The 25,880-nt window shown below is 48.9% G+C and overlaps 2 protein-coding genes across 3 annotated transcripts in view; one reads left to right on the top strand and one right to left on the bottom strand.

The window, feature by feature from the left end:
• The window catches only part of LOC139060840 (mucin-2-like), a 125,794-nt gene that overhangs the window by 89,741 nt on the left and 10,173 nt on the right, over positions 1–25,880 (bottom strand). The window lies entirely within an intron of this gene.
• Positions 17,012–19,586, top strand: LOC139060842 (solute carrier family 22 member 7-like). Its single transcript, XM_070540078.1, has 3 exons — positions 17,012–17,093; positions 17,202–17,326; positions 17,718–19,586. Exons 1-3 carry the CDS (start codon positions 17,088–17,090, stop codon positions 19,387–19,389), a joined length of 1,803 nt encoding a protein of 600 aa, XP_070396179.1. The 5' UTR covers positions 17,012–17,087; the 3' UTR covers positions 19,390–19,586.

Genomic DNA, 25,880 nt, shown 5'->3' with positions numbered 1-25,880 from the left:
GGAAATGGCTTCCGCGGTCCATTTCGACCGTCCCAGTTTCCCTCCTCGGCGTTCAACTTTCTACGGGTTGCGTACTCTTCGGCTAATTCAGCCGCCCTTTCCACAGTGTTTACATTACCTCTATCTTGCACCCACAGTTTCACAGCTTGGGGAATGGTTTTGTAAAACTGCTCTAGACACATGCATTCAATGATCATGTCTCTGCTGTCGTACGCTTCCGCGCTTTTAAGCCACTCGACTAGGTTGGCCTTTAAGCTATATGCAAACTCCGGATAGCCCTCGCTATCTTTCTTGCCTGTGCTCCTAAACCTTTGCCGAAAAGCTTCGGCTGAAAGGCGGTATTTCTTCAGGAGACTAGCCTTAACTTTCGCATAATCATATGCATCCTGCACACTTAGTCTGGCGATTACTTCCGCCGCCTCACACGGCAACATAGACAGCAACCGCTGTGGCCATGTACTCGGGCCGAAGTTCTTCTCGCAAGTCCTTTCAAAATTGCTTAGGAACAAGCCTATGTCGGTCCCGACCTCAAATGGCTTTAATAGCCTGTCCATGCGGTATGATTCTGCCTCACTTGATCGACCCAGAGCGCCTTCACTTCCTTGAGGCAACTCCAAACGTTTGCTTTCAAGTTCAAGTTGCATTTTCCTTAACTGAAACTCGCGGTTTTCTCTGTCCCGTTCTTCTCTTTCTTTTTCCCGTTTCTCTCTCTTTTTGAGAAGTTCCAATCCCATTTCAATATCTTGCTCACTGGCCTGATTGGAAATTAGCTCCAATAATTCCGATTTGAGCATTTCCTTGCGTACATCTAGGCCCAGTTCCTCACCAACAATCAACAACTCGTCTCTCAGCAGTGTCCTTAACTCCATGACTGCTGCTTTACTGCCTTGATTCTGCTCTCTAAATCTAGCTAGGAAAACACAACCTAGCTAACACACAACAATCTAGCTTCCCTACTGTTCTAAACAGAACAACCACAAAATGAAGCCTAGAGAGTCAAAGCAAAAACCAAGCACTCACCGCAGATACAGCACCATGTCGCAAAGTCCATCTCACCGCTGTCAGCCAGTTGTCAGGATTGGGGGCTCAATCCCTTCGTCCGTGGTCCTTTGCCAAGATTGGAGTACGGCATGAATTCGAAGGTAGCTGGCCCATGCCGTCGTCCAACTTATTTACGCTGAGATCGTTGATGAAGTGAAGAACTGCTTCTCATCGAGAACGAGGAAAAAGGGGTTTATTTACAGAAATTAACTCAGTCTAACATGACTGCTTGAGAAAAAGAGTAACAGTCCAACATGACTGCATGAGAGAAGTGACTCAGTCTAACATGACTGCTCAAGAGAAGTGCGACCAACATTCGCACAACCACAGTTTTTATACACTCGATCTGCCGGTCCTACGACGCGGCGGCTGTTCGTTTACACATCACCAACTCGCAGCTGCTCTGAAGACCAGTTTACAGACACAAAGGCACACACATTCCGAAGCCCAAGCGACGGCGTTGAAGGTGGTGCCGTTCCGGAAAATCGACGCCGCTCGAGGGTCGCTCGTTGTTTTGCAACATGCAGAACCGTGAGAGCGCAAAAATAAGACGTTCCCGCGGTAGCTTCTTCAGGCGTGTCAGATCAGCTCCGCGTTGAGGAACTCTGGAATCATTGTCCCCACACCAAACTCGTCCCGTCACAATGTCGAAGGGGCTGGAGGAAGGCGGCGGATTCCAGCGCAAAGGTCGCTTCTTTGAACGCCTCGCAGCTGCAGCGGCGGAGAGCGGGAGGTGCGCGTCTTGCACCCCTTGTCGTAATCGGGTGGCAAGGTGACAATCTTGTTGTGCAACCCGCCGTTCTTTACAACGTGCGAATGCGAAGTTCACCCCCATTAAACCGGAAGAGATAGCTCTGGGCGTATTTCACTTTCCCATTCTGGGCAGGGTTGCCACGTGCCCAAAACGGGCACGTACCAAGAATCCGGCAGCCTTTGCAGAGGTATTTGTGGGAACCTTTAAGAGGTTAACAGAAATGCGGACTTTAAAAATACAATTTAAATTGAGGAAAGTCAGAGTAGCCTGAGCAACAGTTTCATAGGTTATAAGCGACGGGTTTCTTGTAAGTGTATGTCATACGTATAGGGCAGTGCTGTGGCTATTGCGCTATGCAAAACGCGTTGACATTCATAAGCGCCGCAGCTTAAAATATTCACACAAAAGGGATGCGTTCTTGAGTGACAGTATTACCAAAATCTAAAGGCCTAACAGCAAATTAAATTATGGGGTTTTACGTGCCAAAACCACTTTCTGATTATGAGGCACGCCGTAGTGGGGGGCTCCGGAAATTTCGACCACCTGGGGTTCTTTAACGTGCACCTAGATCTAAGTACACGGGTGTTTTCGCATTTCGCCCCCAACGAAATGCGGCCGCCGTGGCCGGGATTCGATCCCTCGACCTCGTGCTCAGCAGCCTAACACCATAGCCACTAAGCAACCACGGCGGGTCGGCCTAACAGAGCCCAAGGAATGCAAAACGTGTGTGTTTGAGCTGCGGTGCGTTTGCCCATATACCAGGTGTTTCTGCGAAGCCGTTAAAAACCATGTTTTAAAACCGCCTGTGGCAGGTAGTACAATAGGAGCCCTTGAGCTGGTCTACTTGAAGAGTGGGACATTATTTGCACGAGAAATCGAAATGCATATTCGACTAATTAACGAAAAATTCACTAATTAGGTTTTTAACTTATTACAATTACGGCACATATTGTAATATACAAGTTGTAGCCGGTGGGCCTGCATGGAATATGCGCTTGAAAAGAATTCCGTAAATGATATTATTTTCGAGATATGCACCATCAAACTTGCAGTACGTAGCACTGTCGTTTCACTTACTTTCTGGCAAAACACCGTTGTATGCATTGAAGCACGAAAGTAACTGGACCACCAATGTGTTTATTTGCGAAGTTGGGGAAGGATTGTCTCGGAACTGGTGTCATCCTGACACTTAGTTCCACCAGAATCCACCTTGCGATTCGCCGGTTTACAATTTGTAAATTAAAACGTGTGCCGTAAGGTAGATAAAAACTTGATTAGTGCATTTTCGTTAATTAGTCGATTATGCATTTAGACTACTCGTGCAGATAATCTCCGCCTGTTTGAGCAATACACCACAAGGATTAGAATTGTGCTATCTTGAACACTTGCGTTTCAAAAATTCCTGTAAAATTTGTTTGTTTATTCCGGTTCTTATTTATTCTTGTCTTTGTATAAGACGCTGATTTGAGACCTTACTTATATGATGTGTACTGCATGGTGTCACATTCTTTTGCATTATTTTTATCAAGAATATGAGTGCTGGTGCACTTGTGCTGTGCTGCCATTTGCCGTATTTTCTGCCGGGTCCCGCACAATTTCAAGCCACCTTTTGCGGCTTTTAGTCACCTACCCCCCCCCCCCCCCTCCCCCCCGCTTTTATTGTTATGGAATTGAACACACTTCGACATTGTGCGCAACGGCGCGCAAGCATCGGGCTTCCCCACAGTACACTTGTCCTAGATTAAAAAAAAAGGGAAATCGGTAGATTGTTATATTATGGAATGATCAAGCTGCTTCGTGGGGCCCGCTCATTGCCGATAATGTCACAACGAGTTAGTAGTCACTCAAATATCCCTCGGTGACCTTCCTCGGTAAGCTGGCGCATCGTCCACATGATCTTGAAAATAATCTTCGGCGGAACAAGATAAACGTAGACCAAATTGACAGCCCCGTACTTACAGAAAATCACATTGCTCGGACGTTGCAGCGCAGGCTGCAAGGCTGATAATAAACAACGAAGTCCTGCCTTTGAATAGCTGGAAATCAATCTTTTATAAAGACGCTGCGCGACGCCAAAGGATGCAAGTTCTGCAGCTGTCGATTCTCTCAAGTGTGAAATTTTGAGGTTGATGGCGATGACTTTTGCTGGAACGGCTAGAGATAGCGCGTGCTTAATTGATTGATGCTACAAATAGCGCGTGCTTAATTGATTGATGCTACAAATAGCGCGTGCTTGATTAGATAGATAGATAGATAGATAGATAGATAGATAGATAGATAGATAGATAGATAGATAGATAGATAGATAGATAGATAGATAGATAGATAGATAGATAGATAGATAGATAGATAGATAGATAGATAGATAGATAGATAGATAGATAGATAGATAGATAGATAGATAGATAGATAGATAGATAGATAGATAGATAGATAGATAGATAGATAGATAGATAGATAGATAGATAGATAGATAGATAGATAGATAGATAGATTGGCTTCAACGCCTCGAAGCAACAGAAACCGTACTGGAGGACGACGGATTAACCTCGGTTTCTTCAATGTGCACCCAAAGGTGTGTACATGTGCATCGTGAGGCATATGGTACAGTAGTGGACACGGGACTGAATCGCCTCTTTTCACTTCACTCGGCCTTTTCCAGTGCTTCGCCTCATGGTAACCTTTCTTCATGCCTTTCTTTTACGCTATTACGTCTCGCGTTAAACAGGAGAAGAAGCTCTAGCTTGTTCCAGGGATTAGTTAAGCGTCGAGGCAAAGCTGAACTGTCGGTTTGGCTTGCGCCTTGCGCGAAGCAGCATCTTTTGTCCGCTGCCAAACGCACCGGGAAAACGTTGCCGCCCGTCACTATACCGCGTATGCAAATCTAGGCGCACTCAACCGAAGTCAGCGCGACTTCTGGGAACCTAATGGTAACGCTTACATCCACCGTTTTAAAGCGCTTTAATTTAATCAGCAGTAAAAGCACATCCGTTCCAACGAGAACGACCTGAGACCTTCCTTTTAAATGGACCATTATGGCCTGCCTTCACTGCACGCCTCCAAGCTCAGAAGGACGAATCTCCCGAAACCCTCCCGGGCGCATCCAAGTTCCTGGTAACGCAATTTCGGCTTCCCAAAACAGCTCTGTCTCTCAAGCTCCGAATTCTGTCACGCCAACGCGAAAAGAAGAGGCCAAAAAGAGATTTAAAGAAAGAATAAGAAGGCCGGTTTAGCGGACTAACGCCAAGTGAAAACAAGGCGCTTGCACACAACCAACAAGAAAACAAAATGGGATGAAAACAACGCGCTTATGCAGAGGCAGGAACAACAGGTGTGCGCTGATATCGCATATAGTCGCGCAAGCAGGCGCCTGAATCGTATTACGTTTACGCTGCGTGTAATACGCAGCAAGGCTCGTAACTCCGATGCCGCACGAAGACGCCTTCAACGCGGATGGAAGAGTCGTGCACTTTTTTACAAGCCTGAATCTTCTTCCTCCCACAGCTGTTGGTATGTCTTATACGACGGCTTAGCCGGTCCTAATATGATTCCTCTTCTTTTTTCTGTGCTCAGCTCGTACATCTGGAAACTTCTTCGTTTTTGAGACTTTCCATAGTGGTTCCTTAGCATCTGTCCTCGAATCAAGCATGCTAATTTACTATTTCAACTGTTTACTGTTTTCCTCTCGACTCCCTAATACGTAGAGCAGTATGAAAAAGAATGATCTAGCCATATAAATAAGTACCTCTAAACCTCTAATGTGTTCTTGAGCTTCACGTTCTGTGTGTTTAAATCACACCAGAAAGCTAAGAGCCGTAAGAGGAACGTGACAGTGTGTGTGTGTGCGTGTGCGTGAGTGAGTGAGTGAGTGAGTGAGTGAGTGAGTGAGTGAGTGAGTGAGTGAGTGAGTGAGTGAGTGAGTGAGTGAGTGAGTGAGTGAGTGAGTGAGTGAGTGAGTGAGTGAGTGAGTGAGTGAGTGAGTGAGTGAGTGAGTGAGTGTGTGTGTGTGTGTGTGTGTGTGTGTGTGTGTGTGTGTTTGTGTGTGTGTGTGTTATTAGCAGTAAAGACATGGGTAGTGTCAATACACCTTATGTTGCAACTGTACAGCACCGTCTTTATAGGATTCCTGCGGTAAAGCCTACCTGTCATTTTCAACACATGCAGAACTAACCTGAATACAATCCAAAGCATCCAAGCCCTCAGGATGTGCATTGGCCTACCGCGGAGCGTGTCAACGAATGAAGTTATTGGAATCGCTCAATAATTACACTTCCAGAACGCACATTTCAACTGAAACCACGCGTGTGCACATTAATCCCTTCGCCCGGATCCGGACCCACGCCCTCGCAAGCCAGCCAGTAGAAAGGCGCCACACGACATTCACTGCAACTGTTTTCGCGCACCGTGCCTCTCTTACGTCAGGGTATGCGCCTGCGGCAAGGCCTGCGATTCATCCATGGCCTGTGAGCCGTACTCAAGTAAACCCCACAATCCCAGGACTTCAGAAAAAGTCGGATTTACCGTTATACGCACTCAAGCAACTCTGTTTACTCCTCTTGTGCGAAATACAGCGACTACACACACGTCTAACTGATCGCTCAACTACATCAACTAGTTCCGGCGGCGCTGTAGTTGTACTAAGAAGGCGTTCAACGGTTCAACCCAATGGTTCAAGACCTCCCATATCACTATGTCTACAGCTTTCCTATGTCTACAGCTTCCTGACGCTCACACTCCCTGAATGATATCCCTACACGCCTGAGAAAACGTATGATAGGTTCTCTACAGGGTTTGCGAATTGAGAAATATGCGGTAGGGTACGGTATAAGATAGAGTAAGCTCGCGCAAGGCAGACTTAATTTAAACATCGCTAGGAGAGTCCGTCATCTTGCAGCAGACATAGATATGGTCATGATGATAACGACGATGATGACTTATTTAATGCCTACGTCATGGTGACCAGTATAGTACAGTAGGGCACGTAATTTCGATTTTGTCGCTCGTTGCTTAGCTAAGGCTTAGCTAAGCCTCTCCTAGTTCTTCTTTAACGAGGGGGGGGGGGGGGGAAGGGTAAATGTGATTACTTCCTTGCGTTTACACTGCGCTTCATAATCACATTCTGGTTTATAATGTTGCGTGCATTTATACATTCACTGAGATGTGCAATTCGCCTCGACAATAGGGAGAGCGACATATAGTTATGGGTAGAATCGGGAAATGCAGTAGGAAGGAAAAGATGTGCACGTAACGAAAATTTCTGAACACAAATAGGCCAGGTAATCAAACAGTAATACGGGGACAGCGCGCAAATATTACAGCAATACCAGAGAGAGAGAAGGGAAGAAGGAAAGGCAGGGAGGTTAACCAGACTGAGTCCAGTTTGCTACCCTACACGTGGGGAGGGGAATGGGGAGTGAAAGAGAGAGAGAGAAAACTTAGGTGTAGGATGTCTATAGTCGGGCACTCAAGTCTGTTGCCTTCAGGTAGTGAAATAGTGCTCGAACTGCTTTCTGGGCTAACGAACTGTGAGGCCAGGCTCCCAAGATCTTCGCTTCCGTAAATGGCCTGTCATCCAGTCTATTCAAGGCACAGCAATACAGCAATACGAAATCCCTTGTGCTGTAACGGCATGGCAAGGTTGTCTTCGTTAGAGCACTGACTATGTGAATGCCCTTTGTCGAAGCGTCGGTCCGGGCTGAGCCTTCCGTTGCTCAGCAACTGCTTTTGTAGTAACACATATTAATGAACGAGAAAACATTTTGGAAGTTTGACGGTGCTTTGAAGTAGAATGCATAGGACGTAACACGATAGCTAGCCTTAGTAAGTAGCGGGATTCAGAGCCCTTTCTACTAAACTAATAAGTCCGTTTGTCTCTGTAAGGCACACATAAAAAAATGACTTGCACAGTTAGCTGTCGCGCAAGTGGCTCATGGGGAATGCGGCGTTGAGATGAAGCCAATTATTCGTTGTCTCAAAGGTAACGCAGAAGCTAATGTGGAAGTCTTGATTTTAAGACGGGATCAATCTAAGATAATGACCTAATTGAGAAGCTATAGCCCACTTGCGTCAACACAACAGCTATTGTCACCCCTGTACAACCCTTATCGAAGTCCCTTGGCTATTTCTTTCATCTATCTATCTATCTATCTATCTATCTATCTATCTATCTATCTATCTATCTATCTATCTATCTATCTATCTATCTATCTATCTATCTATCTATCTATCTATCTATCTATCTATCTATCTATCTATCTATCTATCTATCTATCTATCTATCTATCTATCTATCTATCTATCTATCTATCTATCTATCTATCTATCTATCTATCTATCTATCTATCTATCTATCTATCTATCTATCTATCTATCTATCTATCTATCTATCTATCTATCTATCTATCTATCTATCTATCTATCTATCTATCTATCTATCTATCTGAGCACTTTCATTTCTTAATAAGCAGTAGCTTTAGGGAACCTCGGACTCTCAGCTACAGTATACGCTAACAGCCGCAACAACAACAAAAAACTAGCCAGAAATGGCGAGCCTTCTCCAGGAAGCTCTGTGGTCTGTACCTCCTGCTCAAACGTCACTATTGTGAGTACGTATATGTGTATGATTTCTTTTTTTTTTTGAAGTGACGCTTTATACTGCTCTGGCGTCCACTTTTCGTCAGGCCGAGTGAGCTGGGCTAACCCCGAGGCAGTTTAATCGAAACTGCGCCAATCAGTGTGTAATCAAAGGTGGCGAATTGGTGGGCCGATCCTAATACCAGCGCCTCATAGAATAAGTCAATAAAGATAACCAGCAAGTCTCCCTACACTGCAAAAAAATTTTTGAAAAAAAAACACGGCAATTTTATGAGCACATGTCCTTTCTGTATTCTTCGGTTTTATAGTTCTCACTTTCTTTCAGTAGTTTCACTAACATGTTCTGTTCACGGCTTTCCCACCATTTCCCAGAAAATTTTTTTTTTAACTTAGTTTACCATTTTATGGGAGTAACCTTAACTCCCATGGTCACGATGGGAGTAAAAGTAAAGGTTTCTTTTTCGCGAATGCCATACAAAACTAAACTAGGCTGAGCAAGTCATTCGCACGAATTCCAAGCTTCAGCTGAATACAGGAGCGTGGACCAAAGATCTCTAACTTACGATATCGCCAGCCTTACTGCTACGCAAACAGCGCCTGCAAAACTGAACGCCGAAACCCAAGGGTGAGTTCAGGTCAAAAGAAGGGAAGAACAACTTCGTCACGTAACGAATAGTGTAACCGTCGCAAATGCGAGTGGAAAATAGGAAAAAAAATACATATACAGTAAGATGAGAAAGGTGAAAGCATCGAATACCCGTAACAAGTTCCCATAGTAACACAATGCAGTTCGGCAACGTCTTTCAAGGCGAGCTTGTTGTTGCTTTAAAGCGTGGAACGTTACTCGCCACGAATGTCGGGATCCTTTGAAGACACGTGGTTCGCAGAAAAAATAGAAAGAAAGGCAGGATTTTTCCCGTAAAGCCAGCGGAACCGACGCAGGGTGACCAGTGATTAGAAAGAATGGTCTCCGGGCGTCCCAGCGATGCTGCACGCATGTTCACAGGAGCCGCTCCATTAGCCATTCCCGCCCGTGGCCTCATTAAAACGTCCACTCAAAAAAAAACTTTGAGTCGAGCGCCGCACCTGTGTCTCCAGCGATGGCCTCGTGTTTCTAGCACCTCGCGCGAGCGCAGACACTGCCTCGGAGCTTTTTTCTTTATTTCTGGTTTTCTCTTTTCCCACTGTGACATTTCCGGATCATTCTCTGTTCACTTTCTCTCGGCCGTGAAAGGAGCAGTGGAAACAGGGAGTCCTCACGAGTGGAAAGGTTTCATCGATGAAGATGCCACCTGCGCCAACTCTTGGGTCCTGGCGCGAGACAACGACGTGCAGCACCTGCTGTGGACGTGCCCCAGGCACACGTCATATTCCAGCAGAACTTTTTGTTGGGCTAGTTGGTGCATATTACTGAAGTACTATAGCGCCAAACAGACGACACAAGAAGAAGAGACACGGAAGAGCGTTTCTCTTCTTCTTGTGTCGTCTGTTTGGCGCTATAGTACTTCAGTAATATGCACCAACTAGCCCAACAAAGAGTTCTGCTGGAATATCTTTCTTGTAAGCGCTCGTCCGTGTCTCTTCTTCTTGTGTCGTCTGTTTGGCGCTATAGTACTTCAGTAACACGTCATATCCAAGGTCCCATGGTCAGACGCCATGGCCTCCGGGAGTGACCGGCGTCCTTACTTCAACAAGTGGATTCAAGATGAGGCTCAATAAAGAGTGTTACCGTGCTCCCTGCGCGATGCGCTGTTCCATATCCATTTGTGTGTTTTGTTACTGTGCCTTGAGGCAGCCCATCTCGAATTTCATAAAAGGTGAACTGAAGGACCGGACAAGTGCACGATGGATGAGGAACAGTGACGTAATAAGATTTCAGTGCAAATAGATTTCTTTCTTTCTTTCTCGGCCCGGTTAGTCTAGACGAGGTCATGAGTGCACCTAAAAAAAATAAGATCTCTACTGCACCAGATCGACTATAAGGTTAGCCCTTGTTGCAGGACAGAATCCTGGAATACTTGTGCAGACTATGCTCAGCACAGAACGCCTTAAATGCGTTGCTTCACCTCCTGGGGGAAGAAGAAGAGGTGGCCGAAGAAGGCAGATGCACTTCACGTCGGCTCCGTCTTCGTTCAATGATTTCGCAGGGAAGTCACCGAAAATCACCGAGTTTTTGCTACCATCTCACGCAGCAAGTTACCAAGATTCTGCCGATACCAACTTCAAGGTGGGAATCCCATTTTTCGAACTTCTACGCCAAATTTTCGTCTGCCACACCGGCAGCCGCGGTGGTGGCTGCCGCGAGCCTAGGCCTATAGGCGCCCCCGCAAGAAGTACACGTGGCGCGCGCCCACGCTCGCTCGCCGACGGAAGAAATGGAGGTTCTCGTGCAAGGGCAGAACATTTCCCAAGCAGAATTTGAGGCTGGCACGGGCTGGAGTACCGTCGGCTCGAAAAAGCAAGCCGTTGAGAGATCGAATACGAGCAGTTTCGGCGCCCACTTCGGCACCGGCGGAAGGAAGAAGCGCGAGCAGAAACTGAAACAGCAGTTAATCAAGGCCAGCCGCATGCCATATCTACCGAAGGGTGATTTCAAGATTATCATCCGCCCAAAGGGAGGCCTCAAGATTGGCGAATTAGGAGCGGCCCGAGCAGCTTCGTGCGTCTACCAAGCTGCTGGCATACCCGGGGAGCACAGGGAAGACGACACCGTGTGCCTCAACGTACAACAGAACATCATCGTAGTGAGTACCCCCAGTGAAGCCAACGCAGACAGATACCAAAGAGTCGAGCGCCTCGTGGTCAACGGCCAGGCCTATGAGACCAACGCATATGAATCGGCACCCGACTTAACTTCCAAAGGAGTCATCAGGGGTATACCTCTCGAAGATTCGCCCCGCGGCATCACCGCCCAGGTCGTTACCCCCAAGAATCCTACGGCAATCGCTGCGAAACGACTCAGCAATACCACCACGGTCATCGTGCTGTTTCCCGGACTGAAAGTTCCCTCCTTCGTCCGCTACGGAGGCGCTCTCATCAGGTGCGCGTTGTACAGAAAACAACTTGACCTGTGCTTCCAATGCGGCAGACTGGGCCACCGCATGGACGTGTGCCCCAATCTGCAGGACCGCATCTGTAGAGGCTGCGGCACGGCCAACCCAGGTCTCGACCACCAGTGCAACCCCCTTTGCCAACTTTGCGGGGGGGGGGGGGGGGGCACTTAACGGCCGATAAGAATTGGAAGGCTCGCTTCAAGACGCCATATATAGTCAAGAGACGACGCTGGGAAAGACAACGACAACAGGAAGAATTTCTAGCATCGGAGGCTACGAGGGAATCTGTTGGACGCCCTTCCCGGGATACCAGGCCCCGTTCACGCTCGAGGGCCCGCTCGAGAACCAGAAAGTCCAGATCACGGAGCCGCACACCCGGACCGGCCCGAACCAGATCCAGGAGCCGTACGCGGTCGCTTTCCCGCCCCAGCGGAGGCGGCCCGGCGGTAGAAGAGGCCACCAACAAGGTGAGCTGGGCAGACGCGGTCAAAGGCTCGTGGCGCCGCGGCGGAACTGAGGAAACTGCAGCTTCTAAAGAAATGGCAGAAATGAGACGGGAAAATGCGCAGTTGAGAGAATTAATCTCACACCTCACGAAAGAAATCCAGGAACTTAAGAATAGTCGAAGGGAGGAGATATCTCCTCGTCTGAGTACTTGTAGTGCAGGTGCAGCTGCGGTAACTCCTAATAATAGCATGGAGGAGGACGACAACCCTCCGCCACCTAAGAGAAAGGCTCCAGCCGTTAGCAGCCAAACCGGATCACAACTGGCAGACCTAGGACAGAAATTAACAGAAATGCAAAATGTACTCAAAGAACAAGCGGAAGCCGTCGGCAACCTCACGCTGGCGGTTTCGACCATAATGTCGAGAATTGACAAATTCGAAAGCAACGTGGCCAACCTAAGTCTTAGAGTAGCCAAGCTGCAGCCAGTAACCACCGCAGGGGCCCCCATAACTGGGGTCGCATCTAATCAATTCCACGACATCCCCGTAAACAACGCAGGAGCATCTGGGGTCGTTCAGACCTCCAGCCCTCGACCAGACCAAAATAGGCAAGCACGGTAAAAGAGGCGCGCTGACGATATGGCAGTGGAATTGCAGGAGTTACACCGCAAAAAAAGCGGTCCTGCAACAACACCTTAAAAACAAATCGAAACCCGATGTAATAATGCTACAAGAGACACACGAATTAGCTAAACTACCCGGTTACCAAGCCATCGGTCCCCCATCCGGGGAGAACCAAGCGGTAACTACTTTGGTCAGGAAAGGCTTAGTGGTCGTTCGTCACGACCTTAAGGTAGCGCAGATTGAACAAGTATTCGTAGAAATTATACCTAAAAGCAAAAGCCAAAGCAGCACGTTTATCCTCAATCTATACAGCAAGCCAGCGCACATACGACAGCGCTTTCTAACCCTTTTTAGGAGGGCCACCGACATCGCGGGCTCCCATCCCCTACTAATCGGGGGAGATTTTAACGCCCCGCACGGAGCGTGGGGCTATGCCTATACAAGAGCCAAAGGCAAGGCTTTATGGCAGGATATACAGGAAACAGGCCTGACCCTCATCACCGACCCCAGCTCCCCCACCAGAATGGGAACAGGGCTGACAAGAGACACCACGCCCGATCTAACATTAGTGAAGAACGCAAGAGGAGCAAGTTGGAATAACACGTTCGAAGACCTTGGTAGTGACCACAGAATTCTCGAAACGAAATTATCGGAGAATTTAATGGTCGAACCCAACAAAACCTTCAAATGGACGGACGGGGACCAGTTCCGCAATAATCGAGCCGGAATGACGCACGCGCCCATCACAGACATTCAACAATGGGCCGAACAAGTGATGGCTGACGTCAATGAAGTTACAAAGACCGTGACGCCAGAACTTCCCGTCGTGAAGATCGACAGTCGCCTGGTGCACATGTGGGAGGCCAAACGATCGCTTCAAGCCAGGTGGCAGAAACAAAGACACAATATGAAGTTGAGGAAACGCATAGCGTTACTCAACAAACAAATAGAAGAACACTGCAAAACTCTTAGTAAACAACAATGGAATGAGATCTGCAACGAGATGGACGGACGGATTGGCACCGGTCACACATGGCGCCTGCTCCGACACCTGCTAGACCCGACCAAGACCAAGGCAACACATCGGGAAACCATGCGCAAGCTAGTACACACACACACCAAGGACGAGGAAGAAATCCTTTCCGACCTCTGCGACAGATACGCCCCGCACAGCCCGACTATTCAACACGGCGAATACACGGGAAATCCCAATTTCTCTCTGGACAGAGACTTTGGCGAGGCGGAAATCCGGGCCGCTTTACAAAAGCTCAACAGCAAGTCGGCCCCGGGACCGGACGGCGTAACTAATAAGACCCTTCGTAACTTGGACAACGAGACCATCTCCGAACTGACCAAGTACATCAACGATTGCTGGACCCGAGGATGCATCCCTGACCAGTGGAAAAGAGCAAAAATGGTGCTCATCCCCAAACCAGGGAAACCCCCAGATCTGGCCAACCTTCGACCAATATCCCTTACGTCGTGCGTCGGCAAGTTGATGGAGCACGCCTTCCTCACCCGTATCAACGCACACTTGGACGACGTGGAAGCGTATCCAGACACCATGCTCGGATTTCGAGCTCATCTCTCCACGCAGGATGCAATGTTGCAAATCAAGCACCAGATACTCGACAACAAGACAAGAGGTACCAGGGCCATTCTAGGATTAGACCTCAAGAAAGCCTTCGATAATGCAGCTCACGCAGCCATACTACGCAGCATTGCCGCACTCAGTCTAGGAAACCATACGTACAGCTATGTTAAGGATTTCCTCACAAACAGGAAAGTCTCCTTAACGCTGGGCAAACTCGCATCCGAAGACAGGAACATAGGCAGCGTCGGCACCCCGCAAGGCTCGGTCATCTCGCCGATGCTCTTTAATCTCATTATGATCGGCCTCCCCGAGCGCCTCAACGCCATCGAGGGAGTGCATCACACAATATACGCGGACGACGTTACGATCTGGGTGTCCGAGGGAAGCGACGGAGAAATCGAACAGCGATTACAGACCGCGGTCGAGGTGGTGGAGGAGTACCTCGTCGGAACCGGTCTCGTCATCTCGCCAGAAAAATCGGAACTCCTCCTCTACCGCCCGACGCTTAGGGGAAGACCCCCCAAGGCTTACATCCAGCATGCTGCATACGAAGAAATTTGCATACGCACCAAAGACGGACAACAAATACCCAGGGTGAAGCAGATTAAGGTGCTCGGATTCATCATAGAATCGAACGGCAACAACGGAGAAACGGTCAGGAATTTGGAGACTAAGATCACGAACACGATGAGGCTCATCAGAAGAATCACCAACAGACATCAGGGTATGAGGGAGGCCAACGTCGTCAGACTCATACACTCCTTCGTTATTAGCCACATTACCTATGTGGCCGCCTACCACAACTGGTACGCGGCCGAATATGCCAAATTGAACACCCTCATTAGAAGAGCATACAAGATGGCACTGGGCCTTCCAGACAGCACCAGCACGGAACTGCTGCTACAGCTGGGCGTCCACAACACGCTTGAAGAGTTAATTGAAGCACACCAAATTTCGCAACTCGAAAGACTATCGAAGACACGAACGGGCAGGAGTATCCTGGACAAACTTGGGATAAGTTATCACAAGCAGCACGGCGACAAGACATCCCTTCCAAGCGCGATCAGGGAAAAGCTGCAGGTGGCTAATATACCCAAGAACATGAGCCCCGAATTCAATCAGGGTCGAAGAGAGAGTAGAGCCAAGGCTTTACTCAAAGCCTTCGGTAGGGACAAGGAAGCGCTGTTCGTAGACGCGGCAGAATACGAGGATCGACGTGCTTTTGCAGTGGCCGTCCTCAATACCGAGAAACAATTGGTCAGTTGTTGTAGCATACGTGTAAAAAACCCCGAGGTAGCGGAAGAGGTGGCGATAGCCCTAGCCGTCGTTAACCCCAGTTGTAGATACGTAATCAGTGACTCGCAGACGGCGGTCAGAAACTATGCACAAGGCAGAATTTCGCCGAAGGCTGAGGCTATACTCAAAGCTAACGCGAACTATGTCACCTCCGAGGAGACGGAGGAACGACACATTATATGGTTCCCGGCTCACACGTCCCCCGACACCCCCGTACCCAACCTCAACGAGGAGGTCCACCGCGTAGCGCGAGGTCTCACGTTCCGCGCCCGCGAAGAAGGATCCTCTCTTGGGGTTGGAAATCCAACGGAGGCATGGACAGAGAGGGACAGAATGACCAGATACTGTGATATTACAAAATTTTATCAAAACTCAAGGCGGGTTTATCCGCCCCCTAACCCCAAACTCGACAGGGCCCAAGCGGTAGACTGGCGGCAGCTACAAACAAAGACCTTCCCCAACCCCGTCCATCTCAGGAGGATATATCCGGACGTCTACTCAGATGATAACTGCAAGCTATGCAGCAGGGCTCACGCAACTCTTAGACACATTCTCTGGGAATGTGACGTTATATGCGAAGAAAATGCAGTTTCCCCAGACGAAGCTGCGGCGCGATGGACGGCCGCGTTGCGCAGCTCAAACCTCGGAAATCAACTATGGGCCATCCAGCAAGCCCGTGAGGCGGCGAGGAGACAGGATCTCCGGACCTCCTCGGGGGCGGCCTAGGCCCAGGCCACGAATTTGCCGGATTGTTAATAAAGTTGTTACCACCACCACCACCTCCTGAGGACATGCGGACTGTGCGTTACAAGACACGTCTTGGGCTGCATCACATATGCGTGCGTACATTCACCTTCCTTCGCTTTATAATAACTTCGCCTCTCTTTCTATCAACTTGATTCTCTTCCGCACCTTATCTCGGCATGCGGTATCCAGCATGGGAGCTCAAAGCTCAAAGGGACCGTTAGGTCACTCAGCCAGCCTGGACAAGATAACTCTCGGCGCGGCCATTCCCTTCCCTGTTTCCCTCGAGAAAAAACGGCCGAACTCTAGACCTCTGGGAATCGGCGTATTGGCCGATAATGTTTGGTTCCCGGTAGCTTTTAATCGATGGACGCTCCTTTGACTGCTGGGCAGTGGCTCTGCCTGCAGAACGAGAGCACTAAAGCCTACCGCGCGCTCTGCCATGACGATCACGCGTTGGGCCGACTCGTTTGGCTTCAATGGTGTTGCGCAAGGCTCCTTCCTAGTTCCTTCCGCTCGCCAGGGCAGCCAGTGTGTTTTCGTATATGGGCTCACCCACGGGTCTTTCACTCTCTTTCGTCTCACTCTCTCTCGAGTAGTTGGTGATAAGACTGAGCAGCCTTTACAAGTTATTTCGAATTCCGTACCGAGATAGCCGACGACGACGCGTGCCATGAAAGTGGTCAGTATAACCATCTCACTATGTCACGGACACGTCGACCACGATTCCTACCTCATAACTGCTTTGCCTAGTAATATGGCCACAATCAAAAACTAACAAATGCATTTACAATTATATTCTTTGGCCAATGCATCAACGTGGACGTACGTCATATTTCTTGACGGTTCCTGCTAAATTTGGCAGGCCACAATTGTAGACCAGGAACAATACGAAGAAGAAGAAGAAGCAGACGATCACGGTAGGCAAGCCGCAAGAGGCAATGCCCGTAAGTTATAACCTCCATATTGTTAATTCATCTCTTCCTTGTCCGTTTCTCTTAACCATTCGATTCACGTTCAATCCTCCACTGTGTGTCTGCGCCACAAACATTCAGGGTGACAGCAGCATGTCCAAGGCAATCGTCTTCTCAGAAGCCACGGAGCCGATTCCTGCTCGGCCAGAATCGCCGAAGAAGAAACTCGTGACCATCGGCCTGGCCACCAGTACCGAGTCATCCAGGTACGCAGGCACGTGATACGTTGAGCATGGGGGACGCATGCAGTGGAGGGCCACATCCTCCAAGAAAACACGATTAGGTGCTATCTCGCGTTTGGAACTACCCAGTCTTTCATCCATCCTTCAGTGACAGGAACAAGAGACAAACGTTACTAACGCAATACTTTCGTCTGCATATGCTACTTAAGTTAAGGCGGTGATAGCGAAGCTTCGGCGTTCGTTTTCTACTCCTGTCCTCTTTTTTTTTTTGGTGGCGATGGTGTTGTTCTTGCGGCACGTAATATTGACGGCATTCTTAAACACAGCTCGAAGCTTCAAATCGAAGAGCTTAGAATAGCACATATCGGATATGGCAAAGAATGATTGAATGACCGACGCATTTCGACCCTTTCAGAGCGAAGGACGAGACCCAGCCAGATGATTTCGCCCTGCTCGACAGTTCCGTGCTCCGCAAGACGGTCTCCCCGTCGGAGGAATCGAACCTGCAGCCCGACACCAGTAGCCCGACCGTTCCGCGCCACCATGCCTACACGATCACGGCTAATTCGCCACCTTTAGACATGGACAGGATCTTGGGCAGCGGCTTGTTCCAGTGGGTCATCGTGGCCTTCGCTAACCTGTCGTCCGCCCTGGTCGTAATGCATCACACGTCCATGCAGACGTTCCTGCTGCCTGTGGCGTACTGGTGCCGGCCTCCCGCCGACGCCAACGTGAGCGTCAGCCGCTGGAAGGCTGAGAACATCCCGCTGCGGCCAGACGGCACGTACAGCCAGTGCACAATGTACCCACCCGAAGTGCCCGAGGTCAATGGCACGCGCGTCGAAGTGGCCTGCACCGAGTGGCAGTTCGACCTGCTCCCGAGCGAGACCACGATCGTCAGCGAGTGGAACCTGGTGTGCGATCGCGCCTGGTACGTGCCCGCCGCCTTCGTCTACAACAGGATCGGCGTCGTCATCTCGGTGCTCTTTTTCGGCCAGATATCGGACAGGGTTGGCCGGCTGCCCGCTGTCTACGCTTGCACAGTCCTCACTGTGGCATCCGCCGGCGGCGCTACGCTTGCGCGGACATTCATCAACTTCATAGCCGCCCGGATTCTTCTGGCGGCATCGCTGAGTGTCCTCGCTATCTCTATGCTTGTCATTATGTTCGAGAACTCGGGCGACAAACACCGGGAAGGCTATTTCTGCCTGGCCATGACCGGAACAGTCGTTGCGAGCGTCCTGGCTCAGACGCTAACCCTACCGCCGCGGAATTACAAGGCGCTGGAAGTGGTCACTTTCTCCCTCACGATGACACTCGTGCCAGTGTTCTACCTTGTGGGCGAGTCCATCAGCTGGCTTCTGGTATCCAACAATGTCGAGCAGGCCGAGAAGGCGATACGGCGCGCCGCCGCGTGGAACAACCACCAGGTCAACGAGGAGGGCCTGTTCTTCACAGTCTCATCCTTTCGGGCCCCAGCGGCACTGCCGAAAATGAACTTCCTCACTTTTTTGGCCAGCAAGGAATTGTGGAAGCGAAACGCTGTGCTCTGCTGGACTTGGTTCAGCATTCTGCTGCCCTTGTACGGTATGAGCCTGAGCGGGCGGTCGTACGAGCCCTCGCACCTCTTTTTCCTCGCCGTAATGAGGGCTGCCTCGATTTTGCTATTCTGGATATTCTTGCTGGCTAGTCCACGCAAGATTTTGCTCACACTAGCACTGCCGTTGACCTGCTGCATGTTGCTTTTGTACGGTAACCTCAAGGCCGAGCACGAAGAGCACCTAACATGGATCCTCGGCGAGATAATCGTGAGCATGCTCCTCGGGGAAGCCATCGCCGTAAACGTGTTTACGCTCGAGTTGTACCCGACCGTAGTGCGGGGCATAGGGTTCTTTGTCGCCAATTTCTTCGGGCAGCTCGGGGCTACCTTGGGGCCCCTTCTGGCGCAACTGCAAGCGCATGTGTCCCCAACTGCTGCCAGCGTGTTCTACTTCGCGGTGCTGTTCACTGCCACTTTCCTCATCAGGCTGCTTCCGGAAACCAAACGTCAGAAGACACCGCAAACACTGCAGGATATCCTGCCCTGAATCGGAGTTGAAGGGAGGAGGTAGATAGATGTGTAATTTCCGTTTGATTCTTGACTAACCCTTGCAGACTGATAGCAAGCGATACCATGCTCCCCGCTGATTGTTGTTGTGTCGTACAGATGACTGATCGCGTAGATTATGTGGTTTTCATGCTGCTTTCGTGTATGGTAAAATTCAAATGAAGACACAAGTACGAACAGCGTAATCTTAATATCCTTCTCTTCAAGGATACAGTATCCGCCGGAGGTCGCTGTGTGCGTGCCTGCGCCCAGAATAACGTATGGCGCTACCGTCAATCTATTTCTTGTTGTCCTTTATCAACTACTATTAGCGCTGAACCGATTGCATATTTCTGAAAGTGCCCATCAAGACTCGTGCTATTCAATTTCAGGTACGTGAGTCCGCAGTCCGTCGTTGTCGCTTGCGTTCGGTGTCTCGAGTTTGTTCGGTGGCGTAGTTAGTAGCATCCGGCCGGCAGTACCACTTGCGATTCTTCAATATGCAATAGACAGTTTTAGAATAGGACTTGTCGCCTCACGTACGTTAAACGTAAGCACCTTTGCGCGACGTTACGGTGCGTGTCCTTTCAAGTCCTTTAGTTTACCGTGCGGAAACGCGAACGTAAAGAAGACGTTATAAAATAGGGTACCACCTGGTGCCTCGTGCTAAACGCATCCAATCCAAGACAATCCATTAACGATCATCCCGCTGTGGCTATGCGGACGCGTCTCTTTAGGCCTACAGCCTCCACAATCACCGAATGATCTCAGAAAATTGACGGGCTATGCGCTCATAACTAACCTTTCAGGTAAGTTTAGCGAAAGCGAAAGCTTATTATAATAGTTACTGGCGATCAACGCTAGTGAGAGCGTAGCCATCCCGAAAATTCACGCTGAAGCATGTGCCGCCATGTTTGACAACGCTATTTCTTAGCGTCCGTAAACATTACAAACGTTACACTCGTCAAAGGCCCTCATGCAGGACCTTACAAAGGCATACAGAGCCCACAATGACAACATTCACAGACGCCTACATATGATCGACCCAGACGGTAAATTCTGTTTGCCCCCGAAGCTTCCACGAAGCAAAACGTCATTGCTACACAGGATTCGGCTCGGCGTTGCTTTCACCCGTCGCTACGCGCACCTCATCGGTCAATTGAGTCTTGATTGTGAACACTGCCAGATACCTGAAACACTGGAACACATACTTTGCGATTGCCCAGCATATATGCTGGAGCGAAGGACGTTAGAAAGTTTCCTAGCCAGCGTTGGCAGGCAACCACTGTCGGAGGGAGCTATCCTCGGCCCATGGCGTGACACTGCAACTTCAATGCGTGTAACTAAAGTGTTCTTGAAGTTTCTGCAGGACACCAAGCTCGACGAGCGGTTCTAGCAAGGCAACTGTCTCTTGTACGTAAGCACTCACCACTTCTCTTATCATCATCATCCAACCCAATACTTTCATTCCCCTTCCCTCTTCCCCAGTGTAGAGTAGCAGTCTAGAGCGCACTAGCTCAGGCATAGAGTTTCTCACTACATTACCTAGAGGGAAATCTGGCGCTGCTGCGCTGTGGTATGCATGGGAATGCCGGTATATTGTGGATTCGGATTGGCATCGTTCTCGTAGAGACAGGACGCCTTGAAGACACGCTTGGCAAGTACCGTTCCGTCTGTCACACTGATTCATTTTCCACTAAAGCACCACGTAAAAAGCTGTTTTAGCTTTATTATTACGCGAAAACATGTTTTGTTTAACTATGAGAACTTGTTATTGTGTGTACGACTACATGTTACATAAAAAGTATCAGTGGGCCGCTAAAGTTGGAGGACAGACGACAAGGTTCGCGCTCGCTTTGAAACAGTTGGTCGTCTGTTCTTGCTTTTCTTCGCTTGGTCATGCATCGTGGGTGAGTAAAGATGTAATATGCATGAATGGAAACATTTTATGAAGATTTTACTTTGAGAACGCGTTATTTGCGTAGCCATATCCACGTTTTAGACGAAGCCTCTTACAACACCAGCCAACACGAGCCTCGCAGACACATATACCATCATTCCCATGACGGCACGGTGCCCCCTTAAGAAACTCCCATAGACGGTGGCGCCAGATTACCCTCTAGGTGTTATAGTGAGAAACTCTATGAGCTCAGGTCGACCTCTAGGCCTTTCCTATCGATAAATTATATTCTTCTTCTTCTTACACTCGCCAAATAACGTACGTTATCATAGCACACGTAAACCGCAGAAACCCAATAACTTTCTGAGCATGCGCAGTGACGACGACGCTATTTCTTTCGTAATGCTTTTACGTTCGGTTGCAAACGCTAAACTAAACCTGTCTAATGGATGGCTCATGCCCCCTTAAACAATGGCTCATACCCACGTAAGCGCGGCCTCGCTATTACGACGACAGTTGTTCTACGCTGGAATGACAAGCGGCAATGGAGCCAGCTGTGGGAGAAGACGACAACGATCGAGCCATTGCTGATAATGATAGTTATCAAGCGAAGCTTGCATTGCCTCACTTGTATCGGTGCATTGCCTCACTTGTACAGTGCAATACCGGGCCGACCCACGGCGGTGGTGCTGCAGGTGTTAAGCACTCCCCATACGTTGGTCGATCCCGAAGACAGTGGCTACAAGATAGTGGGGAAAGTGGCCTTTAACAGATTCACTGTGTATATTATATATATATATATATATATATATATATATATATATATATATATATATATATATATATATAAAGAGAGAGAGAGAGAGAGAGATGCAAATGAGAGAAAGGCAGCTAATTTCACCTCTCTTTCTATCAACTTTATTCTCTTCCGCACCTTATCTCGGCATGCGGTATCCAGCACGGGAGAAGGCAATAAGCTCCAAGGGAGCGTTAGGTCACTCAGCTAGCCTGGACAAGTCAAATCTCGGCGGAGCCATTCCCTTCCCTGTTTCCCTCTAAAAAAGTCGGCCGAACGCGTGACCTGTGGGAATCAGCGTATTGGCCGAGAATATTTGGTTCCCGGTAGCTTTTAATCGATGGGCGCTCCTTTGACTGCTGTGCAGTGGCTCTGCCTGCAGAACGGGAGCACTAAAGCCTACCGCGTGCTCTGCCGTGACGATCACGCGTTGGGCCGACTCGTTTGGCTTCAATGGTGTAGCGCAAGGCTCCTTCCTAGTTCCTTCCGCTCGCCAGGGCAGCCAGTGTGTCTTCGTATACGGGCTAACCCACAGGTCTTTCACTCTCTTTCATCTCACTCTCTCTCGAGTAGTTGGTGATAAGACTGAGCAGCCTTTACAACGTATTTCGAATTCCGTACCGAGATAGCCGACGACGCCGCGTGCCATGAAAGTGGTCTCGAGGTGGCCCTTGAGCACATTCTTTGTGACTGCGCGCTCGATGTAGCACACAGAGATGGTCCGTCGTGACAGTACGAGTTCGTTTTTGTGACAGCCCACTTCGTAACGGAATTATTTCGGAATGCCGATTTCCCCGGCCTTCGCAGCCCACCCTGACGACGGCATGGTTATACTCCTTGAGGACATCAAACTAAACACGCTGGCAACATTCGATGCCGGTTTTTTCACATTTGATTTCCGAATGGATAGACGAAAATGACATGAGGAAATCAGCTGCTACACACACAACCACTCACACGCGCGCGAAATGTCGAGCATTTAGCGTCGACGCGCTTGCATACTTGATTAATGTAGACGGCCGAAGCAAACCAAATAAACCTTCTCTTTAAAAACTGGAATGTAACGCAACCCGTTCGTACATTACACAGGCCAATGTCATTAGGTGTTGTTGTACACGTCAGCATTACCTCCTTAGCCTCAATAATTCTGAAAAGATGCAATCCAGGGCTTCGAGATGAGTTTTTTTTTATTTATATGGACGCACGTTTACTTCAGCGGTTAAACAACATGGGTCCTTTTTTTTCACAAACGGGAATAATTTTATAGCACAAGCTATTCCTTGTGAATCCGGCGACATAGCGTCACCATTACAGCCATTGATACGAGCAAAGTAGCCCTTCTGTGGGATGTGCCCATTTTGACTGCATGAAGCATTTGCCGCGCAGACACGCATGAGCTTAAACGGGCTATCAAACTGTATTTCACTTCAATGCGACGCCCCGCCCCTTGCTTTGCTTCATCAAGACATAGTTAGAGAGGAAAGGCAACGAAGTTATAACCAGATGCGAGTTCCCGGTTTGATAACCTGCACTAGAGTGGGAGGAAATGCGTTGTAAAAGCGGTATAAAAAGAGATTTAAAGAAAGGCAGCAAGGCCAATTCCATTATAGGCACTCCACGTGTCAAAAACAAAAACAAAAAAAAAACGCAGCACGGGCTTTTGATGTGACAAGTCCGGTCGACGCTGTAGAATTCTTTCTTTCAACAGAGGACGATTCCACGACGGAGAGAGTGATTGTATTCGTGCACTGTGTTGCGAGCACTGGCACAGGATATGACATCCTGTTTCCTCATCACCGCAGTGGCTGCGAATGCCGGCCACCCTATATCAGGAACGCGTAAGCATTGGTGAAAGGGCCGCATCTTTCGGGCTTGCTTCAAAATCAGTCAACAAAATCAGGGTATTCGAGACTATTATCGGTTTCCAACTCATGCCGTAGCATCCTTGAGCTTCCTTGATTGCCTCGGTGGACTTGCCGGCATTGTCGATGAATTGCGCGTCTCCGTCATCAGTTGAAATTTCGTGGTCTACCGTGATTGGCCGGTGCATGGCCGTCTGCGGCCAACCAAAAAATGGGGGGGGGGGGGGGGGCGTAAAAAACGAATCGTATCTGCAAAGTTCTTTGCGAAAATAAGTGCGTGTAAGTGTATGACATAAACAGCGCGGTAAGTGGATGCCACAAAAATAAATGCATATAAAATAATGATGCAGTGGCATTCGTTTCTGCTTCTGTCGGTTAATTATGTCTAAGATTGTAATCCGCTACAGAGAGGACATAAAGGGGAAGGCCGGGAGAGCTACTTTGCAGTGGGTGAGAGTACAAAGAGAAGACGAAGAGAAGGAGAGAAAAGAAGCCTCCAGGTATCCCTTACAAAAGCGTTATATGATTTCTGTTATGTTCTTATCGACCTTTTGTTGCCTCAAGTTCACTTTCTGCCGAGATGCAATTGGGTATCCCGTATTAGTTTTGCAAGTTGTTAGCGCTCGCCTTGGATCCGGCATCCCGACAAGCATAAATTTTTTTCGTCAACCGCGATATTTGTTTTCCTAGGTTCTCGCCTCCTGGGACCATAACTCTCTTTGCCCTTTGGGAAAATTCTCGACGCAATGCGAAAAGAATACTAAGTGGCGTCAAACTTCAATTACAGAACGATTAGCCTATAACATAGCGCTAGTCCCGTGGTGCGTTTTCTAATGCGCCCGTCTTGAGTTGCACTGTATCTGCCTGCTGTAATGAACTCGGTAGTCCGTGCGGGTTTCCTTCCCTTCGTTGCCTTGTTGAGTTTTCGTTTTCTGTCCCTCCGGCTTGCGCATTTCTGGACTACTCGTTCGCTTCGGGAAAGTGACACCTCGTTAGGTAACGCGGCAAACGTGAATAAACGAGAAAAAAAAAACTAGTGAGCGTCACATGAGGTGAGCGTCACATGAAGAACCTGAAGCCTAGCCATAAAAAAAAAATTAAAAGGAGGAATGATGGCAAATGGGCACCCAAGCGCGTGATTGCAACCCATGTGGCTGCGCTGGGTTCGTCGTCTGCTTGTTTGCTGAGCCGTACGGAAGTTGTATCGCGCTGATAGTCGCTGCAAGGGAACCACTGAGTTTTCAAATATCGAGGATGAGAACTAGAGACATGAAATCCGGTGAGCAGAAAGCGAGCCACACGGGCTGGAGAAAGCGGCGGCAACTCCGGTGGCCAGCGGTACTAAAACCTACCACGAACCAAGCAGCGTATACGGCGTGCTGTTCCCAGGGTTCAACGCGCGATGAGCGAATTTGGCCAATGAACGCAGAGAGCAGGCTGCCTTGCGAAGGTTGACTGGCTGACGTCATGCTCCCTCATAAGTTATGTCTGTCCTCCGTGATGGGCGGTACCTGTGTCTCTGACAACGCTTTACCGTTCCTGCCATGGCGAGGCACTGACTATGCGAACTTTGTGGGCTTCTTTCCCGGCATGTATGCGGCGATGGGACTAAATAATTCAGCGTATTTGTAGCGATCAGCCCCTCCATCTAGTCGGTTATTACGAAAGTACTACAGCTCAGTGTTGGCGTGAATTAATCAAATGACAGGGCGAAACCAGGTGGAGTATCATACTGTAATACACACAGTGCAGGGATCGAGGAAACGTCGTCTGGCGAGGGGCATAAACATTCTTGGCTATATATAATCACTCAGTACAGGCAAAGGTTATGACGTTTCGAGAACCGTATTGGTCCCTTCTTCACAAATGCAAAAAAGGATGGCTGCACCATGTCTAATGCACGTAATATATAGCGCTAGGAACTGGTGTATATC

This window comes from Dermacentor albipictus, chromosome 6 (genome assembly GCF_038994185.2).
Source record: "Dermacentor albipictus isolate Rhodes 1998 colony chromosome 6, USDA_Dalb.pri_finalv2, whole genome shotgun sequence".
Taxonomy (NCBI): Eukaryota; Metazoa; Arthropoda; class Arachnida; order Ixodida; family Ixodidae; genus Dermacentor; species Dermacentor albipictus.
This window is presented reverse-complemented; position numbering and strand designations above follow the sequence as displayed.